The sequence below is a fragment of the Otolemur garnettii genome, unplaced genomic scaffold (genome assembly GCF_000181295.1).
Source record: "Otolemur garnettii isolate 467f Iridium unplaced genomic scaffold, OtoGar3 scaffold00069, whole genome shotgun sequence".
Lineage (NCBI taxonomy): Eukaryota > Metazoa > Chordata > Mammalia > Primates > Galagidae > Otolemur > Otolemur garnettii.
In genome coordinates, this window is record NW_003852464.1 from 8237768 (window position 1) to 8256814 (window position 19047).

Genomic DNA, 19047 nt, shown 5'->3' on the forward strand with positions numbered 1-19047 from the left:
AAATTTGCAAAGAGAGTAGAAATTTTACCAAACAGAAAAGGTGACTAAGTATTTATATCTGAAGATTTTTTTTTTTTTTTGAGACAGAGACTTGCTTTGTCATCTTTGGTAGAGTGCCATGGTATCATAGCTCACAGCAACCTCAAACTCTTGGACTCAATGGATCCTCTTGCCTCAGTATTTCATTTTTAGTAGAGATGGAGGTCTTGCTCCTCTCAGGCTGGTCTTGAACTTGTGAGCTCAAGAGATCCACTGCCTTGGCCTCCCAGAGTGTTAGGATTACAGGAGTGAGCCATTGTGCTGGGCCTATATCAATAGAGTTTTAAAAAGCCTAAATTTTCTATGAATGCACTCAGTGTTTGGCCTGCTAGAATTTCTTTAAGGACATAGTGCTATAGTCACTGACCACATAGTTTTGAAGGCAGTTTTGCTCTAGAAAGTGTTTTGGTGGTCATGAGGACAAGTACAATGCTATACCGACATATCAGGGCGGTGTAACGTAAATTCTTCTTATCTTTAGATAACCTAACCTGTGTGATTACAATGTCACGGTTTATAAAGTATATATGTTGTTTTACATTATCTTTAGAAGTACTTTTCTTGAGGGGGTTAGGACAAATGATATCCTGTTTTCTAGGTGAGGAGACAGGGGCTTAGATTAAATTGTTTAGGTCACATGATGTGTGTAAGGAGAACTGGGGTTAGTGACCACCTTTATTTGTATTGTCAATTTACGATTTCCATAGTGGATCTGCGTATAACTGGACATGTTCACCAAGGAACTCTGTATTATTTACTGTACATTATTTGAAGATTAACTCAATTGAACTTTGGATTCTATTTTCAGATTCCTTTCCAGGCATGGATTTCAATAAATATTTGTCTTTTTTTCATATATTTTCAGTTATTAGTGACCTTTTTTAAAAAATTATTTATTTATTTATTTTAGTGACCGTTTTTAAAATTTCTCTAGCTAACTTGCCTCATTTCTAAAATTATCAGTTTTCTGTTGAGTTTTGGAAAAGTTTGAACAGGCAGATTGTGTGCTTTTTGCCTCAGTGGGATGTTGGGAAGAGAGTTAAATGGAAGCTGATGATTTCTGTGGGTTTGGTTCAGTTAAACATTTTCCAATTTAGCTTTAACATAAATTATTTCTAATTATAGTGTTTTCTAGTCACATTCTGTGATCAGCGTATTAAAGATCTGTGAGATACAGAATATACTTTTATTTTGTGTGGTCTGTTAAGAGTTATGGTGATATCCTGTGGTCATGTTTTAAAACAGATATTTTTAGATGGTAATTCCAGGGAAAATTTAATTCAGTGTATTTATTCAGTCTTCAACCAACTTCTTAGGGGGAGATAGTTTCTTTATAACACATGAGCAATAGGTATCTTCCTAAGCTTTTTTAAAAAAAATTTGCTTTCTTTGAGATAATCTTTTATTTGGTTAAGTACATGTTCAGCATATAATCACAAACTCATTCTGGTCTTTCCAAAGTAGGTGAATAGCTACAATGCCACATCTAGTCTATATGAAAATTAGCTTATTTCTGAAATATATGGATACTGAAGCTGCAGAACTCTACTTTTGTGTTCTTTGTGTTCATTTGATGCTGAGAATTATTTAGGACATTGTGGTTTAATGTGTATCACGTAAATGAAACAGTTGCCATTTGTTCCAACTGATTGGACCATTTACAAGACTTCCTCCTTGCTCTGTCCCTCATCATGGTTTTCGGCCTAGAACGGCCTAGAATTTCTTTCCAGCTCTTGGACCTTTTCCAAGTGAAAGGTAGTTTCTCAGCATTTCAGTGGCAGTGATTTTTCTGTGTATTTCCACTGGATTTTGAGGATGTCAGTCAATTTAAGAGGATTGACAGGAGAGGCTGGGCCAATCAGCGAGCTCCTTTAAATACATGTATTTAATGAAATACATTTCATTAAGTATGAAATATCTGATTTTGAATGAAATGTTTGGTGTATTATATCTCAAATAAGAAGCCGTACAGTTAATCAAATAGTGTTCCTAAACCACCAACACAGCTTTGTCATCCCAATGGTAGCTTGTTTATGCCAGCAGTGAAGAGGCCTGGAGCCATCAGATCACAAAAGGCATTTTCCACAACTTGTTGAGAATTCAATATTTTTCTTTGCAAGAAGTGGTCCAAAGTCTGAAGAAGGGGCAGTCAACTGGTACAAGGTCTGCTGAATAGGGTGAATGACAGTCCCACTTTTGTAGTTTGAGCAGAGTTGTTTGTGTGACAAATGGTTGAGTGTTGTCTTGAAAGAGGAGTGCCCTGTCTCTTTTGACTAACCTTAGCTGCTTCATCACAGGCTTCCTTATCATTTCTTCTGTTTGGTTGCAGTAGCCATCCACTAATTATTGATTGACCAACTTTGTTGAAACTGTAGTGGACCATACCAGTGCTGGACCACCACACAGACACCATTAGCTTTTTTTGGTGAATATTCAGTTTGGGACTGTGTTTTGGCACTTCATCTTTGTCCAAACAGTGTGTGAACACTTGTGATTGTCAAAAGAAGCCAACTTTCATCACTCCTAACAATATGGTGTAGAAATGGTGCACTTTTATGTTATGTCAGCAAAGAAAGGCAAGCTCGGAGATGATTTCTCCTCTGATGCTCATTTAGTTCATGTAGAACCCATCTACCCCGTTTCTTTACCTTGCTGACTTGTTTCAGATGGTCCATTATTGTTGGAATAGTAATGTCACAACTTGCTGCTAACTTACACATAAGTTGAGATAGATACATTTCCAATGTATCTTTCAGTACATCATTATCCACGGGGTCTCAGGTCACTTGGGTGGCTCCTTTTCAAACTAAAGTCATCAGAATGGAACTTCTCAAACTGCTGGTGTTCTGTGAGTTCATTAGCTACATCCTTCCCAAAGCACTTTGTTGATATTTTGAGCTGCCAATGCTGCATTGGTTCCATGACAGAACTCATATTTGAAAATAATATGCATTTTTGACTTAACCATGGTTTTTAATAACAACCAAAAATTGCTCTAAAATTTTTTTTAAGATAATTACAAGCCAAAATGTGTGTTTGAAAGAATGAGAATATACCTTCACAATAAAAATAAAACACGAAGTGTCAAGGTGAAATGTCAGAGATACCAAGTGTCAGACTTAGTACTTAAGGAAACCGGACATTTCATACTTAATGACTTATGCTAAAAAAGAGGCATAGAGAAAAATAGTAAATAAATAGTACATTACTCCTTATAACAACAGAATACATAAAGGCTAGAATAGCTCTTTTGGATTAGTGCTTTTCCAACTGTGGATGAAGAAGGACCAGATTTTTAATTCTCAATTGATTGTGGACAAGGTCTGCAAGGTAAATTCATTTGTCACATGCTTAACTGAGATGCTTTAAAAGTGTTGCTAATTGCCATAAAAGTTCCTAAATAGCTACTTTCAATTTTTAGACATCTTATAGACTAGTCTCAGTTTGCTGACAGATACTAACTAGTCTGCTGATCACATATTGAATAGTGTTATTGATCCTAGAAGCTTGTTTCTTCATTTTGCACCTAAAGCCTTTGGTGATAAATGACATGGTTTGCTCAGTGTTATACAGCTGTTAAAATTTTCTTAATTTGTTTTTAGAAGAGAACAGTTTTACTCAAAAATATTGGTCTTTTCTCTGAAGATGATATTCATTGTCAATAAGTAAAAAAAATATATACCATTGACACTTGTAGTATGGGGGGGGTTTCACTTTCTCCATTGTGGATTTCAGAAATAATCATTTATATGATCTCATTTTTGGAACTACTTAAAAACTAATAAATATACCAATTAAAACAACAGTAAAATAAGAAAAATCAGAAATGCTGAGATAGAGAAAGCATAAAAAGTTTAAAAAGTGATTAGTCCTTCAATTATAAGTAATAGCTTGAAAGCCATGAGAACATAAAAATATACAATAATCAAGAAGATTAATATTTATTATGTTTTGAAATACTCTTATCACTAAGTATGTGGTAAAAATATATACAGTAAGATTGAAGTGGTATATTATACTGTTGAGTATAACTGAATGGCTGGCTTGAGTTGGAATTTTATCTGTGCTATTTGCCATTCTTTTCACCCTTAGGAAAATTATTTAACCTCTTTGGGCCTTAGTTTTTCATCTGTAAAATGGAGATAAGTAAAGTCTTTTTTTATAAGACTATCATACAGTTACATGACTGTTGCTATTTCTATGTGTATATGTGTGTGTGTGTGTATACATGTGGGTATATATACAGGTGTCCTTGGTATTCATAGGGAATTGATTCCCCTTATAGATATTAAAATTTATATTTTAATATAAAGTCTGAAGTCTCTTATAGAAAACGGTGTAGCATTTATATATAACCCACACACAGCCTCTCAGATACTTTATTTATTTACTTTTATTAAATCATAGCTGTGTACATTAATACAGTGATGGGGTACAGTGTGCTGTTTTTATATATACAATTTGAAATATTTTCATCAACCTCTAATACAAAGTAAATGCTATTTCAATAATTTCTGTATTTTATTGTTCATGGAATAAAGATAAGGAAAAATGTCTCTGTGTTCAGTACAGATGCAACCGTTTTTTTCTTGAATGTTTTTCATCTGCAGTTGGTTAAGTGGATGCATAATGTACAGATATTGAGGGACAACTATGTAGACATATTTATTATATAACTAAGACTAGTATCTGGTAAATAATGAGTATTGAATAAGTCCTTTTACATATGGTCATTGCTGTTATAGTAGAACACATTTCATTAATACATTTTACAAACATGTAAGAGTGTGACTGTAAAATGCCAAAAATATGCTGGTTATTATCTGAACATAGTCACCTACTGAATTTTCAGATTGTATCTTTTTCTCAGTTTATTGAGACTAAAACAGTGAACTTAAGTATGTTTAACTTAGTGTTTTCTCTCTTGTAGTTTATTAGAGAAGATATGAAGTACAAAGATGCTACGAATAAACACAGCCATCTGCACAGAGAGGATAAGCACATCACTGTCGAGGACCTGTGGAAACAGTGGAAGACGTCGGAAGGTAAGTCTTCTGTGGCCATCTGGATTCCTCTCTTTCTGTTATTCTGCCTGGCTTAGCCATTGTGAATGCACTAATTGCATATGTTTCTACAAAAAAAGAACCCTGCAAAATAACATTTCTGTTAGGATATTTATATTTTAGGAAGTAATTTCCCCATTGTTGGTTTTGAAAGGTGATTTTTATATTTGTTAGAGTTATCAGGCATTAGGCTGTTCTCAGATAATTTGATACCTTATATCAAAATAAATCAGAAAATGAGTGAGAGCTTAAAGTTGTAAAGAATTGTTTTAGCTACTAAATGACATTTTTTTAATGTCTCTCCCCCCCCCCGCTTCCCTCTACACCCAAACCAGACTATATTAGTGTTTTATTGTTCTTATGAGCATGTAATTGTTTATATATTGATTTCATATTAGTATGTAGTACATTGGATATTTAAACAAATAAATGACATTATTATAAAAGGTTTATCAAGTAAATGTATAGAAACCCAAAAGTTTTTGATTGTGGAGAATAGGTCTTAAAGTCATTAGGAGGCTAGAAGTTTTAAACTTTTCCTGTAGGAAATCCTTTATGAAGCCCTTTAATAGTTGCAGTCTTTTGAACAGTAATCCTTTAGGGCAAAAAAGGTTATGACGCAAAACTTCAACTTGGTCCCTGATAGTAGGAAGGTACTTAAAAAAAAACATGAAGTTTAATTATTTAGTACCATTCAACCAAAATATCTTTTTACTAGTGCTTCTCTTCTTTCATGAAAGTTGAGCACTTACCTAGTAGGATGTATTTTTATTTATAAATTTGAGTCATGAAAATGACATGAAAAGGAAGCCAGGACAGATTACTAAGTAGGAATATAAAGAAATAATAAAGTTTACTAGACTTTTGATAGTTGTTAGGGTGGAAAGCTCAGTAGGTCCTCTGTGTGAGATGAAAAAAGAATTTCTCTAGGCTAAGATTAGGATATGAAAGTATAGATTTTATTTTATACTCTTAGAAGGAGAGAGGGAGTAAGAGACAAAAGAGAGTAGAGAAAGAGAGACAGCAGGAGTGCGAGAGCTGGGGCAGCATTCCAGAGAAGAAAGGCAGAATGCCCCACAGTTGTGGTCAGTGGCTGGGTGAATTTGAGGGGGGGACAAAAAGAAAAAAGGTTATTGTAGCCAAATTCACAAGGTATTGTGGAAGTGAATGTTGTACGTGGGTCATTATGAAATTTTTGAGATACTCAGAAATCAATAAACATACAATCCCTATAGAGGGAAACAAATGAAGCCCTCCCAGCAACACTGATAAGCCCAGCAAGTTGAAACTTGCGTGAGTGAATCAGAAAGCACGCTGTCAACTGTATTTCTTGGAAGTGAAATAATGGAGCATGGTATAGTCTGTTTCAAGACTTTGCTAGTGACCCACTTAACAGTTTTTCCTCCAGCAAGGTTGGAGACAAACTTTTTACTGGTGTTCCCAATCCTGAGGCCTGATATTTAGACTGCATGGTTTGTTAGGGACTCTCTGGAACAAATTCTGAAAGTCAGCTAATGAAATGTAAAGAGAAGGAATTTACATTTTCTTTTTGTCTGTTCTTTTCGGTGGTTTGTTTAAAGGTAACTGTCCCCCCACCCCCAGGTTGCTGCTTGTAGGTCTTCTAGGCCAGAAAGAAAGCTGGCAGAGATTGAGATAGATTTTAGCCCTTCCTGAAAAATCTGTGAGTTAATAATTTCTCTATGAAGATCAGTCATCTTTACAATAGTAATGTTTGGAAATAGGAAGACACAGAAAACGATTTCACCAGTGCCTAGTATTTTTTTTTTTTAAGTGTAAATGGTGGTTTATAGCTTACTTATATGTTTGATTTTACCTTTTGAAAAGAGACATCTTTTGAAATATACTGGGAAAAAAGTCATCACTGACTTTAAGGCCATATAGACTTAAGCAAAATTCTCCATTTCCCCTCACTGTATCATTTTAAAATAATATGAACTTGCATGGGAATAGAAATAAATAAGTGTAAATTTCTTAGGGAAAAGTGATAGGATGGTGGAAAACTTAGTAACAGACTTTATTTACATGAGATATCTTGGCAATATATAGATCCTAGTAAAGGAATTGGAGGGCCATTACATTGTTACTAGTATTTTCTTAGGATTCGAGTATATGATACATTGATTGGAACCCACTTAACTATGTTTGAATGAAGAACAAATATTTGAGCACTTCATTCTCAGATCACCCTGGTTCAGCCACCACCATTCTTGCCTGGATAATTGCAATAGCTTACTAATTGGTCTCCCTGTATACATGTATTTGTGCTGTGTTTTAGTGTGTTTTTTATTTAGCAAGGTAATCTGGGTAATCTTTTTAAAATATAAATCAGATCTGCAATACTTTGTAGTAGACCTTAGAATAAAAGCCAGAATTTTTAAAAGACCTGTAAGCCTCTACATGGTCCGCACTCTCTTCCCCCTGCCTCTGTGATCTTTCCTCTTTTGTTTCATCCATCTCCCTCACTCATTCTGCTCCTTGTAGGACCCTTAGCTGTCTCACAAATTCAAGAATGCAGATGTCCTCATGGCTAACTCACTCTCACCTCCTTTGTTAAAGTTTTTATCAGGGGTTATTTTCTCAGTAAGGCCAACTCCAGCTACCCTATTTCACACTTTTTCCTGGCACTCTTGATCCCTCTTACTCAGTTTCATGCTTTCTTTTTATCATGACATTCACCACCTTCTAAGACATTATATAATTGACTTAGCCTGTTTGCTTCCCTTGTCTGTCTCACACACATTCCCCTTTCAAGAATGAAAAGTCTTAGTAGAGGAGGGGCGTTTGTCTATTTTGTTTATTAATGTGTCTCATAGTGAGGGGATTCTATCCTCAAACTCCTTTTTGGTTTCCCACACTAGTGACTTTGGTGAGGTCTTTTTGATCATGAGAATGTTTGTTTGCTTGTCTGTTTTTTTTAGCTTAAGGCCTTTTCAAGTTGAATAGCCTCTTAAATCTCTTTTTCCCTAGGCTCTTTACCTTAATCTCCACCCTCTGAGAGCTTAAGAGGAGGAGTGTCAAGACTCCTACCTAGATAGCTCTGTGGGAGGGGAGAGGAGTCAGTGTTACAGGCCTCCACTGGAAGAGTGACTTCATTGATTTTCTCAACCCAGACTCTTTTTATTTATTAAAGGGGTCATGTAAGGGTACAGTGTTACTGCTAGAGCACTGGTTTTTAAATCGTAGTTTATTAAGCCCCAGGGACAGGCGTGTCGAATGTGAGGGTATTAGTTTTATCTGTATGTTTTATTTGTATTTAAGATTTCTCTGGGGGAAACAAAAAGTGGTTGTTTTGAAAAGGTTTGAAAATTGCTGAAGTAGAGATTAGAATGTACCTCTTAATAGAAACATAGAATTCATTGTTGTGCAGTTGGATGTGTACCAAAATGCGAGGATGTGTAATCTGTGTATGTACAAACACGCACACACATGCCGACACACACATTTGTTCTTTGCCCATCAATGTTTTGTCTCCAGAGTGCAGTGTATAAACTTTGCATTCTGCAGTGAATATTTATTTGGCTATTAAATAAATATTTGTTGAATGAATGAAAAGTATAATGCCTGATGAGCACTGGTTGCTCAGTAATTCATTTTATCAAATATTTTCAGAGCAGGCATTTCTGTTACAATGAGATACATGTATTCCTGAAAATTATATTTTGTTAAATTATGAACTTAAAAATCATAGGATTCATGGGGAAAATGGAGTAGAAGCAGACTATTTGAAACCTATGGAGCTTTGTAACTACAGCATTAACTGTATTAATGAAAATACTAATACAGGCAAAGAGAGTTTTAAATCCTAGCCAATAAGTGCTATAGTAAGTAGAGGAATTTACAGTAAACATAACTGAAGATAACTTAATGGAAAGGAGTGTTAAGTAGGATTGAGGCTAAAAAATGAAGGACAAATTTTGTGAGGATGAGAACTGACCAAAAAGCATTTCTGAAAAGAAAGGCCCTGGCCAAGTTGAGCTAAGTGGCAGAGGAGGGTGTGAGGACATCATGTCATAGCTTGGTGTGTTGGTGGTTAGTATACTTGGTGTCTGTTTGCTGTGCTCAGCCACATGAAAGCATAAGAGGTGTGGAAGACTCACAAATGAAATTATGTGATTTTTTAAAAATCAACATTATTCTTAATTACCAGATGCACATAAGCTAATTCATGTTACTGAAGCACCTGTAGTAGAATAGACTGTATCTATTTTGTGCTGAGCAGGCATTGTTCCGGATCCTGAGTATTAAAAATGAGTTAAACAGAGGTCTGGGCTATACAGAGCAAATAGTGTAGGAAAGATGAGAGTACACAGAGTAGACAGTTAATTATAATCTCAGGTGATATGTACAATAATGAAAGTAAGTTTAGGTCGGGGAGTCAGCTCACTGGCGGGTAAGTGACTCTCTGGCAGTGTTATACAGAGAAGGCGGTGTTTGGGGTAGGCTGTGAAGGCTGACTAGCAGTTCTGGGAGGAGGAAGTAGAACATAGATGGTAGCTCCCTCATGGGAGCCAGGAGGAACCATGTCAGTATAAAAATCATTCCTTCTTTAGTTACCCCAAATTTACTGGAAGTGGAAGTGGAGGTGGCATGCTATAAGCAGTACATAGGCTTTCAAACTATCCAATTTTAAATCCTGGCCATTCTTTCTATGAACATTGAGACATTAGGCATGTTTTAAAATTCACTTATAAAATGCTATTCTTGTATAAATGATATAAATGAGTAATGTAATAAAAGTGCCTGGAATAATTTCTGGCAAAACCCAGTAGGCATATATTAAATGTTGATTTTTTTTTCTCATTTGGTAATAATACTGAAGAAACTAAATGTTTAGGAATATTTAAGGGTTTGCAGTATTTTTGATTGTCTCGTAATATTCATTAATAAAATGAATAGATTAGGCTGTATACTTAAACTATCATAGGATACAAATCTGTGGACAGTGAAATGTACCCAAAATCTTTAAGGAATGTTGTCAACTGGGGAAAAGTGAAATTGTTATGCAGAAACTGATTCTGACCTCAAGTAGAAAAAATTCAACAATAATTGGAATTCAGCTTTTTTTGTGTATGTAGAGAATATTTGGTCAAGTTGCACATGGCAATAGTCCAATGTATATGAAGGCCATTTTAAAAACTAGTGTTAGATTTCAGATACCTGGCTGACGTATGAGAATTACTGAATGTACTTAAGTAGTAGCCAGATACCCAATGAAGAAGAATGTAGATAGGAAACTGTTGGTTATGTACAAGATTTAGTGGCTATAATAGACAATAATAATTCATTAAGTAATATACTATTTTTAAACTGAAAATTGACTGGGTTGACAAATAGGAAGTAATCTTTCCATCCTACTCAGAATGGTTCTTTCTGTTTCTTTCTTTTTTTTTTTTTTTGAGACAGTTTTACTCTGTTGCCCTGGATTGAGTGCTCTGGAGTCATAGCTCACAGCAACTTCAAACTCTTGGGCTCGAGCAATCCTCTTGCTTCAGACTCCTGAGTAGCTAGGACTACGGGCACCTGCTATGACACCTGACTAGTTTTTCTATTTTTAGTAGAGATGGTTCTTGCCCTTTGCTCTCAGGTTGGTCTCAAACTTGTGAGCGCAAGCAATCTGCCTGCCTCAGACTCACAGAGTGCTAGGATTGCAGGTGTGAGCCACTGCACTTGGCCAGCATGGATCTTATTTTACCTAAATTCACTGTCTAATTTTGGGCTTTATAAATTGAATATATATTTGGAAATTTAGGAGAATTTTTTTTAAGGATTAAAATTTAAAAGGAACTGAAGTTGTCTGAGGGAACACTGATATAGACACTTAATAATGGTTATTTTCAAATGTACCTAAAGCCTCACCAGAGACAAAATGGCAAGAATATTTCCTTTCTGTTTAGGACAACAAAATATAAATATTATATAAAAGGAAATATAAAGAAGAAAATTCCTGACCATTGATACTGCATTTCTAAAAGTAAGAGGATGATAAATATTTCCTTTTTATACACTGTGTCCATAAAGTCGTGTGATTTACTGTTTAACTATTTAAATTGCCCATGAACTTTATGTTCTCCCTGTATCTAGATCCTTTATGTCCATAAGGTTTTTCTTCTGAGTATGAGAATATAAGTGGACTTTTAAATTTTGATAAAATCTACCACTCTTTTAAGGTGTTAAGTTATTGTTCAAGATTGAAAAAAATTAAGAGAAGTAGGAGACATGAAGTAGAAACAGTGGGTAACCCCCTATTTAAGTGATAGCCAAGAAAATGGAGGTAAATTGAACAGTTGTTACATATGAATAGTATGATAAGTTAAAGGGTTTTCTTAAGAACTGGTAGATCTGACTGTGCTTACAAGAGAAAGGGAAACACTGGACTCATATTTTAAAAGTTGAGCCTTCATTTTATTTTTATTTTTATTTTTTGCAGTTTTTGGCTGGGGCCAGGTTTGTACCTGCCACCTCTGGTATATGGGGCTGGCGCCCTCCTCCTTTGAGCCACAGGTGCCCCCCCCAAAAGTTGAGCATTCAAAAGAAATTTGATTCACCAAGTACTTTTTAAATACCTACTGTGTATAAGAGGTGGTCTTATTACAGATTTTCATTTAGTGTCAGTGTCTGTTTTCTTCATGGACAGTTGTGTAGTTTATGGATTGAAGGATTCTGTTAGGCTAGAGAAAGACAAATTTAAGCTTAGACAAGCAAGAGAAACTTGTTGACAGAATAATTCTCCATTGGGATGGCAGTAACTCACATACATGTTACCATTTCAAATTCTCCTTAGAATTAATTTCCTATGAAGAATTTGAGAGACAATTCTTGTTAAACAATGTCTTAAACTTTTGGAGAGGGATGAAGGTAGGATGGGAAAAGGAGTAATTGGAGAGGGGAAGCCCAAGAAATTCTGTACTTTTAACTTGGTGCAAGCATTTGTTTAGTTTCTGAATTATATATTATAAACATAGAATTCTAATATCATTATTTTCCATGTTTTGAGCAGTACCACTTACTTTATGGGAGAATTTTAATGATAGTGCCACAACTCTACTGCAATGAATAAAAATAGGTTTCTGTGTACTAGCGGCGTACCACTGATCCAGAGCCTGTGATCTTAGCAAAGGTAAGCACAACCCAGATTGCAGTGTGAGATAGTTGTAGATTGAACTGCTTTGTTAGTTGTTTACATTTCTCTCCTGTTTTTAATGAGCATGCTCAATTGCATGAATCTGGCCATGGCATTAGACTGCATTCTCTTTCAAACCTGTATTTAGAAGCTTTCAAAAGAGGGAAGGTTAAGTTTTAAGTTAGTGAATGTGTTAAAATGTTTTAGAGCTGCATCTAGATTTTTTGAGTAGTTTTCCAAAACTACTAGGAATACCTAGAAGAGTAACTACTCTAGTTTCTAATGAAACTTGGACTCTTTTAAATATGGGAGGCTGAATTTATCATAGAACTAAATGCTTAATAAATTCCTGTGCGTAATTGATTGTTCAACAGGCTTTGTTGACTAGCTTGAAATTAGAGTATCTTCTTTTTTAATATAGGGCTTTATTTTAAAATTTGATCAGTTTGTCTGTTTTAGTAAATTTTTTTAATGACAAGAGATAGAAACTCAAATTACTTCAAGTAATGAGAAGTTTGATGTAAGTGACAAAAAATCAGACTCAGTTGCTTCATTTATCCATTCAGTTATTAAGTATTCATTGAGTTTGTTGTGTGAGACAGGCATTGTTCTAGGCTTTAGGGAACAAAATAGATACCCTACTTTCTTGGAATTGCCACTCTGTAAGGGAGACTATGAACAGATTTGCTTGTGCACATGTGTAGATACATACACATTCACACAACTGCTGGTACAGAGGAGTTCTGTGATAAAAATCAGCGAGGCTAACAGTGCAGTCAGTGACAGAACAAAGGCTATTTGAATAATATGGTTAAAGGAGAACTCTGCAAAGAAGTGATATGTGGTTATAGACCTGAGTGATGATAGATAGTGAGCCAGGGGAAGATCTGGTTGAAGCACATTCCATAGTTAGGGACCAGCCAGGCTTAAGCTATAAGGCTAGTATGACTTGATGTGTTTAAGGGACTAGAAAAAGGCTAGTATAGTTAGAAAATAGTAAGGATTTGGGAGAGTGGTGGAGACAAATAAGATTGGGAGATAGACAGGACCAGATTTCACAGGACCTTGTAGGGCTCAATAAAAGGAGTATGGGACTTATTGTACGTAGAATGTAAATAGATTACAAGTGTAACTCCATTGAGGAGTTCTAAGCAAAGTAGTGATGTGATTGATCTTTCAAAAAGATGATTTTAATTACCATGTGGGTATTAGACTACTGGGGAAGGGATCAGAAGTAGAGTGGGAGACCTGTGAGGTTCTCTGGCAGTAGCTGGTGAGAGGTGAAGGCAGGGAAGTCTGACGTGTGATGTAGTTGAGCTGGCAGGATTTGCTATGGGATTGAATTCATGATACCAGTGGGGGGCAGGGACTGTAATTGAGGATGATGCTTAGGTTTGTGTACCTGTTTCTGTTAGAATTTTTTTTGGATGGGTGTAATTAGAGGGAAAAGTCTAAACAGGCTGACGGGGGTTGGGGAGAGGCAGTAATGAGGGAGGAAAAGCTTGAAAAATCCTAGTTGAAATCATGATGCAAAGAGGTAGAGGGCTGAGTGCTATGAGATCAAGAAGCAGAGGGGGTCTAGGAGAGAAGGGTAAAGAGAAATGAGCAGTGAGACACCAGAAGAACCAGGAGAATGAGGGGACTAGATACCTAGTGAAGAAAATGTTTTAAGAATGTGGTAACAGCAGCCAAATGTGCTGACTCACACCTGTAATCCAGTACCTTGAGAGGTGGAGGCAGGAAAATCACTTGAGCTCAGGAATTCAAGAGCAGCGGGGACAAGATAGCAAGATTCCCATCTCTTAAAGAACAGAAAGAGAGAGAGAAAGGGAACAGAAGTGTCCATTGCTCTGGAATTTGGAATAAGATGATGACAGAGACTTTGGATCGGCAAAGTAGAGATTAAAGTTGTTGATCTTGACAGAAGCAGTCTCACTATAGGGGTAGAAGTGAAAGTCTCATTGGAGTGGATTATGAAGTTAGGACAGTAAATATTGTTGACTTTGAGAGAAATGGGACTCAGAAGGGAGATGTGATGTGAAAGAAGTATTTTTTATTTTTTAAAAAACGGGACATTTTATAATGTTTATATATTAATAGAATGACCCACTTAAATAATTGATACAGAAGTCAAACTTCTATTAATTTAAAACTATATATAATAGGAAGATATTGGCGCATAGTCAGAGGCTTAATCCACCCTGGTCCTGTCTTTGTCTCTTTCCTTTTGGATTTTAATTTTATTTTTTTCCAACTGTGTTTGCTAGAGGCTGCCTCTGTGGCTGTTTTAGGCTTTCCTTTTCCCAATATCATGACCAAAGAGAAACAGGAATCTTCCCTGCCTGCTCTAATTAGGAAAATGCCAGGAAGTAACTGGCTTAGGTCATGCGGCCCATTCTAGACATATCACTGTGTTCATCTCCAGGATGGAGGCCTATGATTATTTCTTCCCCCATCCACCTCCCGCAGTGACCAGAAGTCTCTCAGAAGAAGGCAAAGAGAAGTACATAGCCATTACGATTGATGTGCAAGAAAAGCTAAACTTGGGGAAAAGTAGGTAAAAGAAAACCTTAAGAAGGTTCTGGTGGGATCTCATTCAGGGATGAGTGGGCAGGTGGAGTCTGGCAGCACGTGATATAAAATATAGCTCTCCTTTCAGAGCAATCTTATAAGTTCCTAACACTTGTGGGTCAAAACTTTTGGATTATAAATAGATTTTCTCAAAGGTCTATTTTGTTCCCACTCTGAATTTTAGGACAATTGAGTGTATCATTGCCCAAATCGAGACATTTTATTAAATCCCATTTTGGTTGTTTCAGTGAAATGAGCTAATACCATTCTCACTGCGGGAGACTTCCAACATCTTCCTGGCTGTTACAGATTTTCACAGTAGCCCGATAATTTTTATTTTGGCAAACTGAAATCCTGGCTGAATAAGGATCACTAAACATGTCTATACCATCAAAGATGAAACGTAAGTTTGTATTTTGAGTCATTATCAGAGAGGATTAAAGTGAATTTGAGGTGGCAACAACTAGGCCTTATCCACACTGAATTTGGAAATCTTGAGAAACAGACGCCTTATCAATACCTGTAAATCCAGGGAATGAATGATTCTTGACAGATGCCCTAAACACCTTTTTGTTACATGGTTCACAGCTGTAAATGTGCCCGTTGTCCAATGCGTTAGTGGTATCCAAGAATACCCAATCTTAAGAGTGGGGAGGATTTTGCAGTGCTGTGTCTTCATTCTGTACTAGAGTTCTTGTTTAGGTTACTGGTGAATTTTTGCCATTTGAGGTCTTCTCAAAAGGGAAAGGAGCAACTACAAAATTACAAAGATTAAGTAGTTATAGGTAATATCTTGCTATCCAATCTAGAAAAAGCAATGCTTTAATTTGACTTCAGCTCCTGTAAGAAACAATAGTTGTATAGCTTACAGGGCTGTCTTCATTTTCTATATTAATGAAATATTGGGATAGTATTTTTTCTAAAAGTTAATTTGATTTATTGTGAACATTTTTCATTTTTCTTCATATTAACAGGAAGCAAGGATCTGAATTCTCTAAAATACCAAATTGGCACAATATTTATATTACCGTGTTTCCCCGAATATAAGACCTACCCAAAAAATAAGCCCTAGCAGGATTTCTATGCATTTGTTAAATATAAGCCCTACCCTATAATAAGACCTAGAAATGGGCGTGGCTATGCAGATACATTGTATAACTAATATGCGTACACTGTATGTATAACTAATAATAATACCCACTTTAGAGGGCTGTGTTAAGGATTAAATGAGTTAATGAGTATAGCGAGGTAGAACAGCATTTGAGGTAATAAAGGCCTAGTGTTTGCTCTTATTGGTATTAGTGTTATTAAAAGATTAAAAGGTTTCTTAAAGATACACTGTACAGCCACACCATGCCTTTCGGTGCTGAGCGGTAAGGAAGACTGGAATACCTTTTATCTGCCACGGCTCCTTTCTCTGAGCCATTCGCATTTGCGCGGGTATGCGTGACCGTGGTTGCAGGCATCCTATTGTGCACCTGTGAACGGCTAAGGGAAAGGAGTTCGTGCATCAGTAACGCCAGCCCCACCAACAATGTTGGCTCCCCCTGTCAGGTTCCAGAATATGACTTAACTGTATTTGAATAAATGTAGATTGTTGTATTATACTTAATAAAAATAAGACATCCCCTGAAAATAAGCCCTAGTGTGTCTTCTTGAGAAAAAATAAATATAAGACGGTGTCTTATTTTTGGGGGAAACAATGGTAGTAGCATTTGTGTTGTGTTGAATAAAGGCATGTATAAACTGCAAATTGGATTCATATTTGTTTTCTAGAAGAGAGGAATTTGTTTATTTTCAAGGAAGTTGATTAGGCAGGATTTAGAAATCATTTTTATTATTTTTCATTTGTCTCTTTGTTTCTATTAAAACAAATATTCATTACTTCTGAGATATATAAAGTATTTTGTTTGTACAGAATATCTAACATTAAGAAAGGGCAATTTATAGTTTAAGAAGGACTCTCAATTGAGTTTTTTGATAGTAACGTTTTGGTTTGTCCCCGACACTACTTCACCAGAGTAAGCAGAATTACTTTCCCTCTCATTGGCATAGTGCGAGGTCTGGTGGGGGTTCCTGAAATGTTAAAACAAGAGAGTACTATAGGATCTGGGAAATAAATCACTTGTAAGAGAACAAAGAAATACAAATGCATAGAGTTGGGAATTACTGAATAGATAATTAGAAAAAGCAAAATAATGTGAAACAAGTAGAGGGGAGATTGTTTTCAACTCCAGCCCGTAAAAGTTGAAAACAATAGTAAAATTTAAGTGCTTTAGTAATATAAACTAATGTAATCACCATATTTCTGAAAAGATTACTGAATTTTCAGATTATTCCCAAATACAAAGTGAAGAAAAGAATGTCCTTTTAAAGTCTAGTTTTTAGAAGACGTCATAAGCATTTTTATAGTGGTTTATTTTTTTGGTAGATAAACATCTTAAATCCACATTAGAAGCTTTTTAATATTATGGTTTTAGGATCTTAAGTCTTTTCAACTTGTTTCTAAATTAAACTTATTATGAGTTCTGAGCAGCAAATGAACTTATTATGGGTTTAGAGGCGGCTTACCTTTTAAATACTGATACGTGGAGAAACCCCATGGTACAGCTGTCCTTTTCCAGATAGACAATATCCCAAAGTAAGAGCTGGTTTTTAACTATTAGAGGGCTGTGTTAAGGATTGAATGAGTTAATGGGTATAGTGAGGTAGAACAGCATTTGAGGTGATAAAGGCCTAGTGTTTGCTCTTATTAGTATTAGTATTAGTGTTATTAAAAGATTAAAAAGTTTCTTAAAGAAAATTACAAGCTACAAAGTAATAGAGAATTTAGCAATCAATAATAAAATCCTCTACCTATATTAATTGAAGAAGAATTGAAAAAATGTGTTTTTGTAATTTTGATTTCTTAATTGAAATTGATTTTGTTTTTAAAGAAAAGTCACAGGACCAAAACAAAGAACTCCCATATATACTTTGTGTAGAGGCCCATTCCAGTTTTGCTGATTGTCTTAATAGCTTTATATGTCCAAATTTTACAGGATTATGTGTTTTACCCAATTTTCCCATCTCGTAGACTTCTTTAATCTGGAATGATTTCTTACTATTTCTTGGACTTTCCTGACTTTGGCCAATAATCTTCAAAAATGTCATTTTGTAGAATATATCTAAATTAAGGTTTGTTTGCTATTTCTAACATTAGAACCAAGTTATATTTTAGACTAGCCTGTCACAGAAATGATTCCTTTCATTGCACCCTTTTTGGTGGCATCTTGTGTGAACTTACCCTATTACCAATTGTGTTACTTTGGTCACTTGATAAAAGTAATGCTCACTATATTTTTTTAAACTGTATAATTTCCCTCTCTGCAATTAATAAATATTTTTTGGTGGGGAGATACTTGAATACTACTATGTATGTAAAATTACATTCCTCATGCACTTTTACCCACTAGTTTTCACATCTATGAATGTTTCTTATTAGAATTGTTATGTGTAGTATCATGGCTGCCAACTGGCAACTTTTCCAGTCCCATCATTCCTTAGACTTATCAGTTGACATTCCACTGTAAGGAATAGTTTTAAACAGAGTGTACTGTTAATATCTTGTCCCATGAAAAAAAAAGATGGGCGATAACAAAGACATATCTTGAAACTGCAAATTGTGGAAGTACTGAGTTTCAAAATCTTACAGTGTTCTGAAGATTGATCTCTGCATTTGTCTGTTTATATAAGTGTCAGTGTGGACTCCTGAATTTCTGTTTTGTTCAGAGTGTTTTAATTTGTTACTGTCATTGTCATGATGCTCAAATTGTCCTAAATTTGGAGAGCAGAAGGCGTTTCACACTGGCTTCTGTATCCTTTTGTATGTCTCTGTTGTTTTTTGAGCCTTCTTTACTTTGTGACACTAAAAGATGTTCTGGGCTCATTGAATTATTTCTCAGTCCCAGACCGGGAAACAACCATGGTTACTTTTAGTTGAAATGCGGTTTAGAAACCAAGATTTTGGCACTGGGTGTGTTCATTACTACTGAGATAATATTCTCCGACCTTCTCGGTCAGAATTAAGAAGCACATACGTCTCTTATATTTATTTCTCATTCTGTTTGAAAGTTGTGAATTCACACTGTTATCTGATACTTCTAGTTTGAATCCAACACTACTGGGTTAATTCTAGCTTAACCTCTTTCTCTGTCTGTACCAATAGGGAAAAACCTGGTTCTCTAGCTTTTA

At 35.5% G+C, this 19047-nt stretch overlaps 1 protein-coding gene across 1 annotated transcript in view; it reads left to right on the top strand.

The window, feature by feature from the left end:
• Positions 1-19047, top strand: part of STIM2 (stromal interaction molecule 2) — a 132840-nt gene that overhangs the window by 73843 nt on the left and 39950 nt on the right. Inside the window, exon 8 of the mRNA XM_012807452.1 lies at positions 4970-5084. Within this exon, the coding sequence (XP_012662906.1) occupies positions 4970-5084 (115 nt within the window). The remainder of the gene's footprint in view (positions 1-4969; positions 5085-19047) is intronic.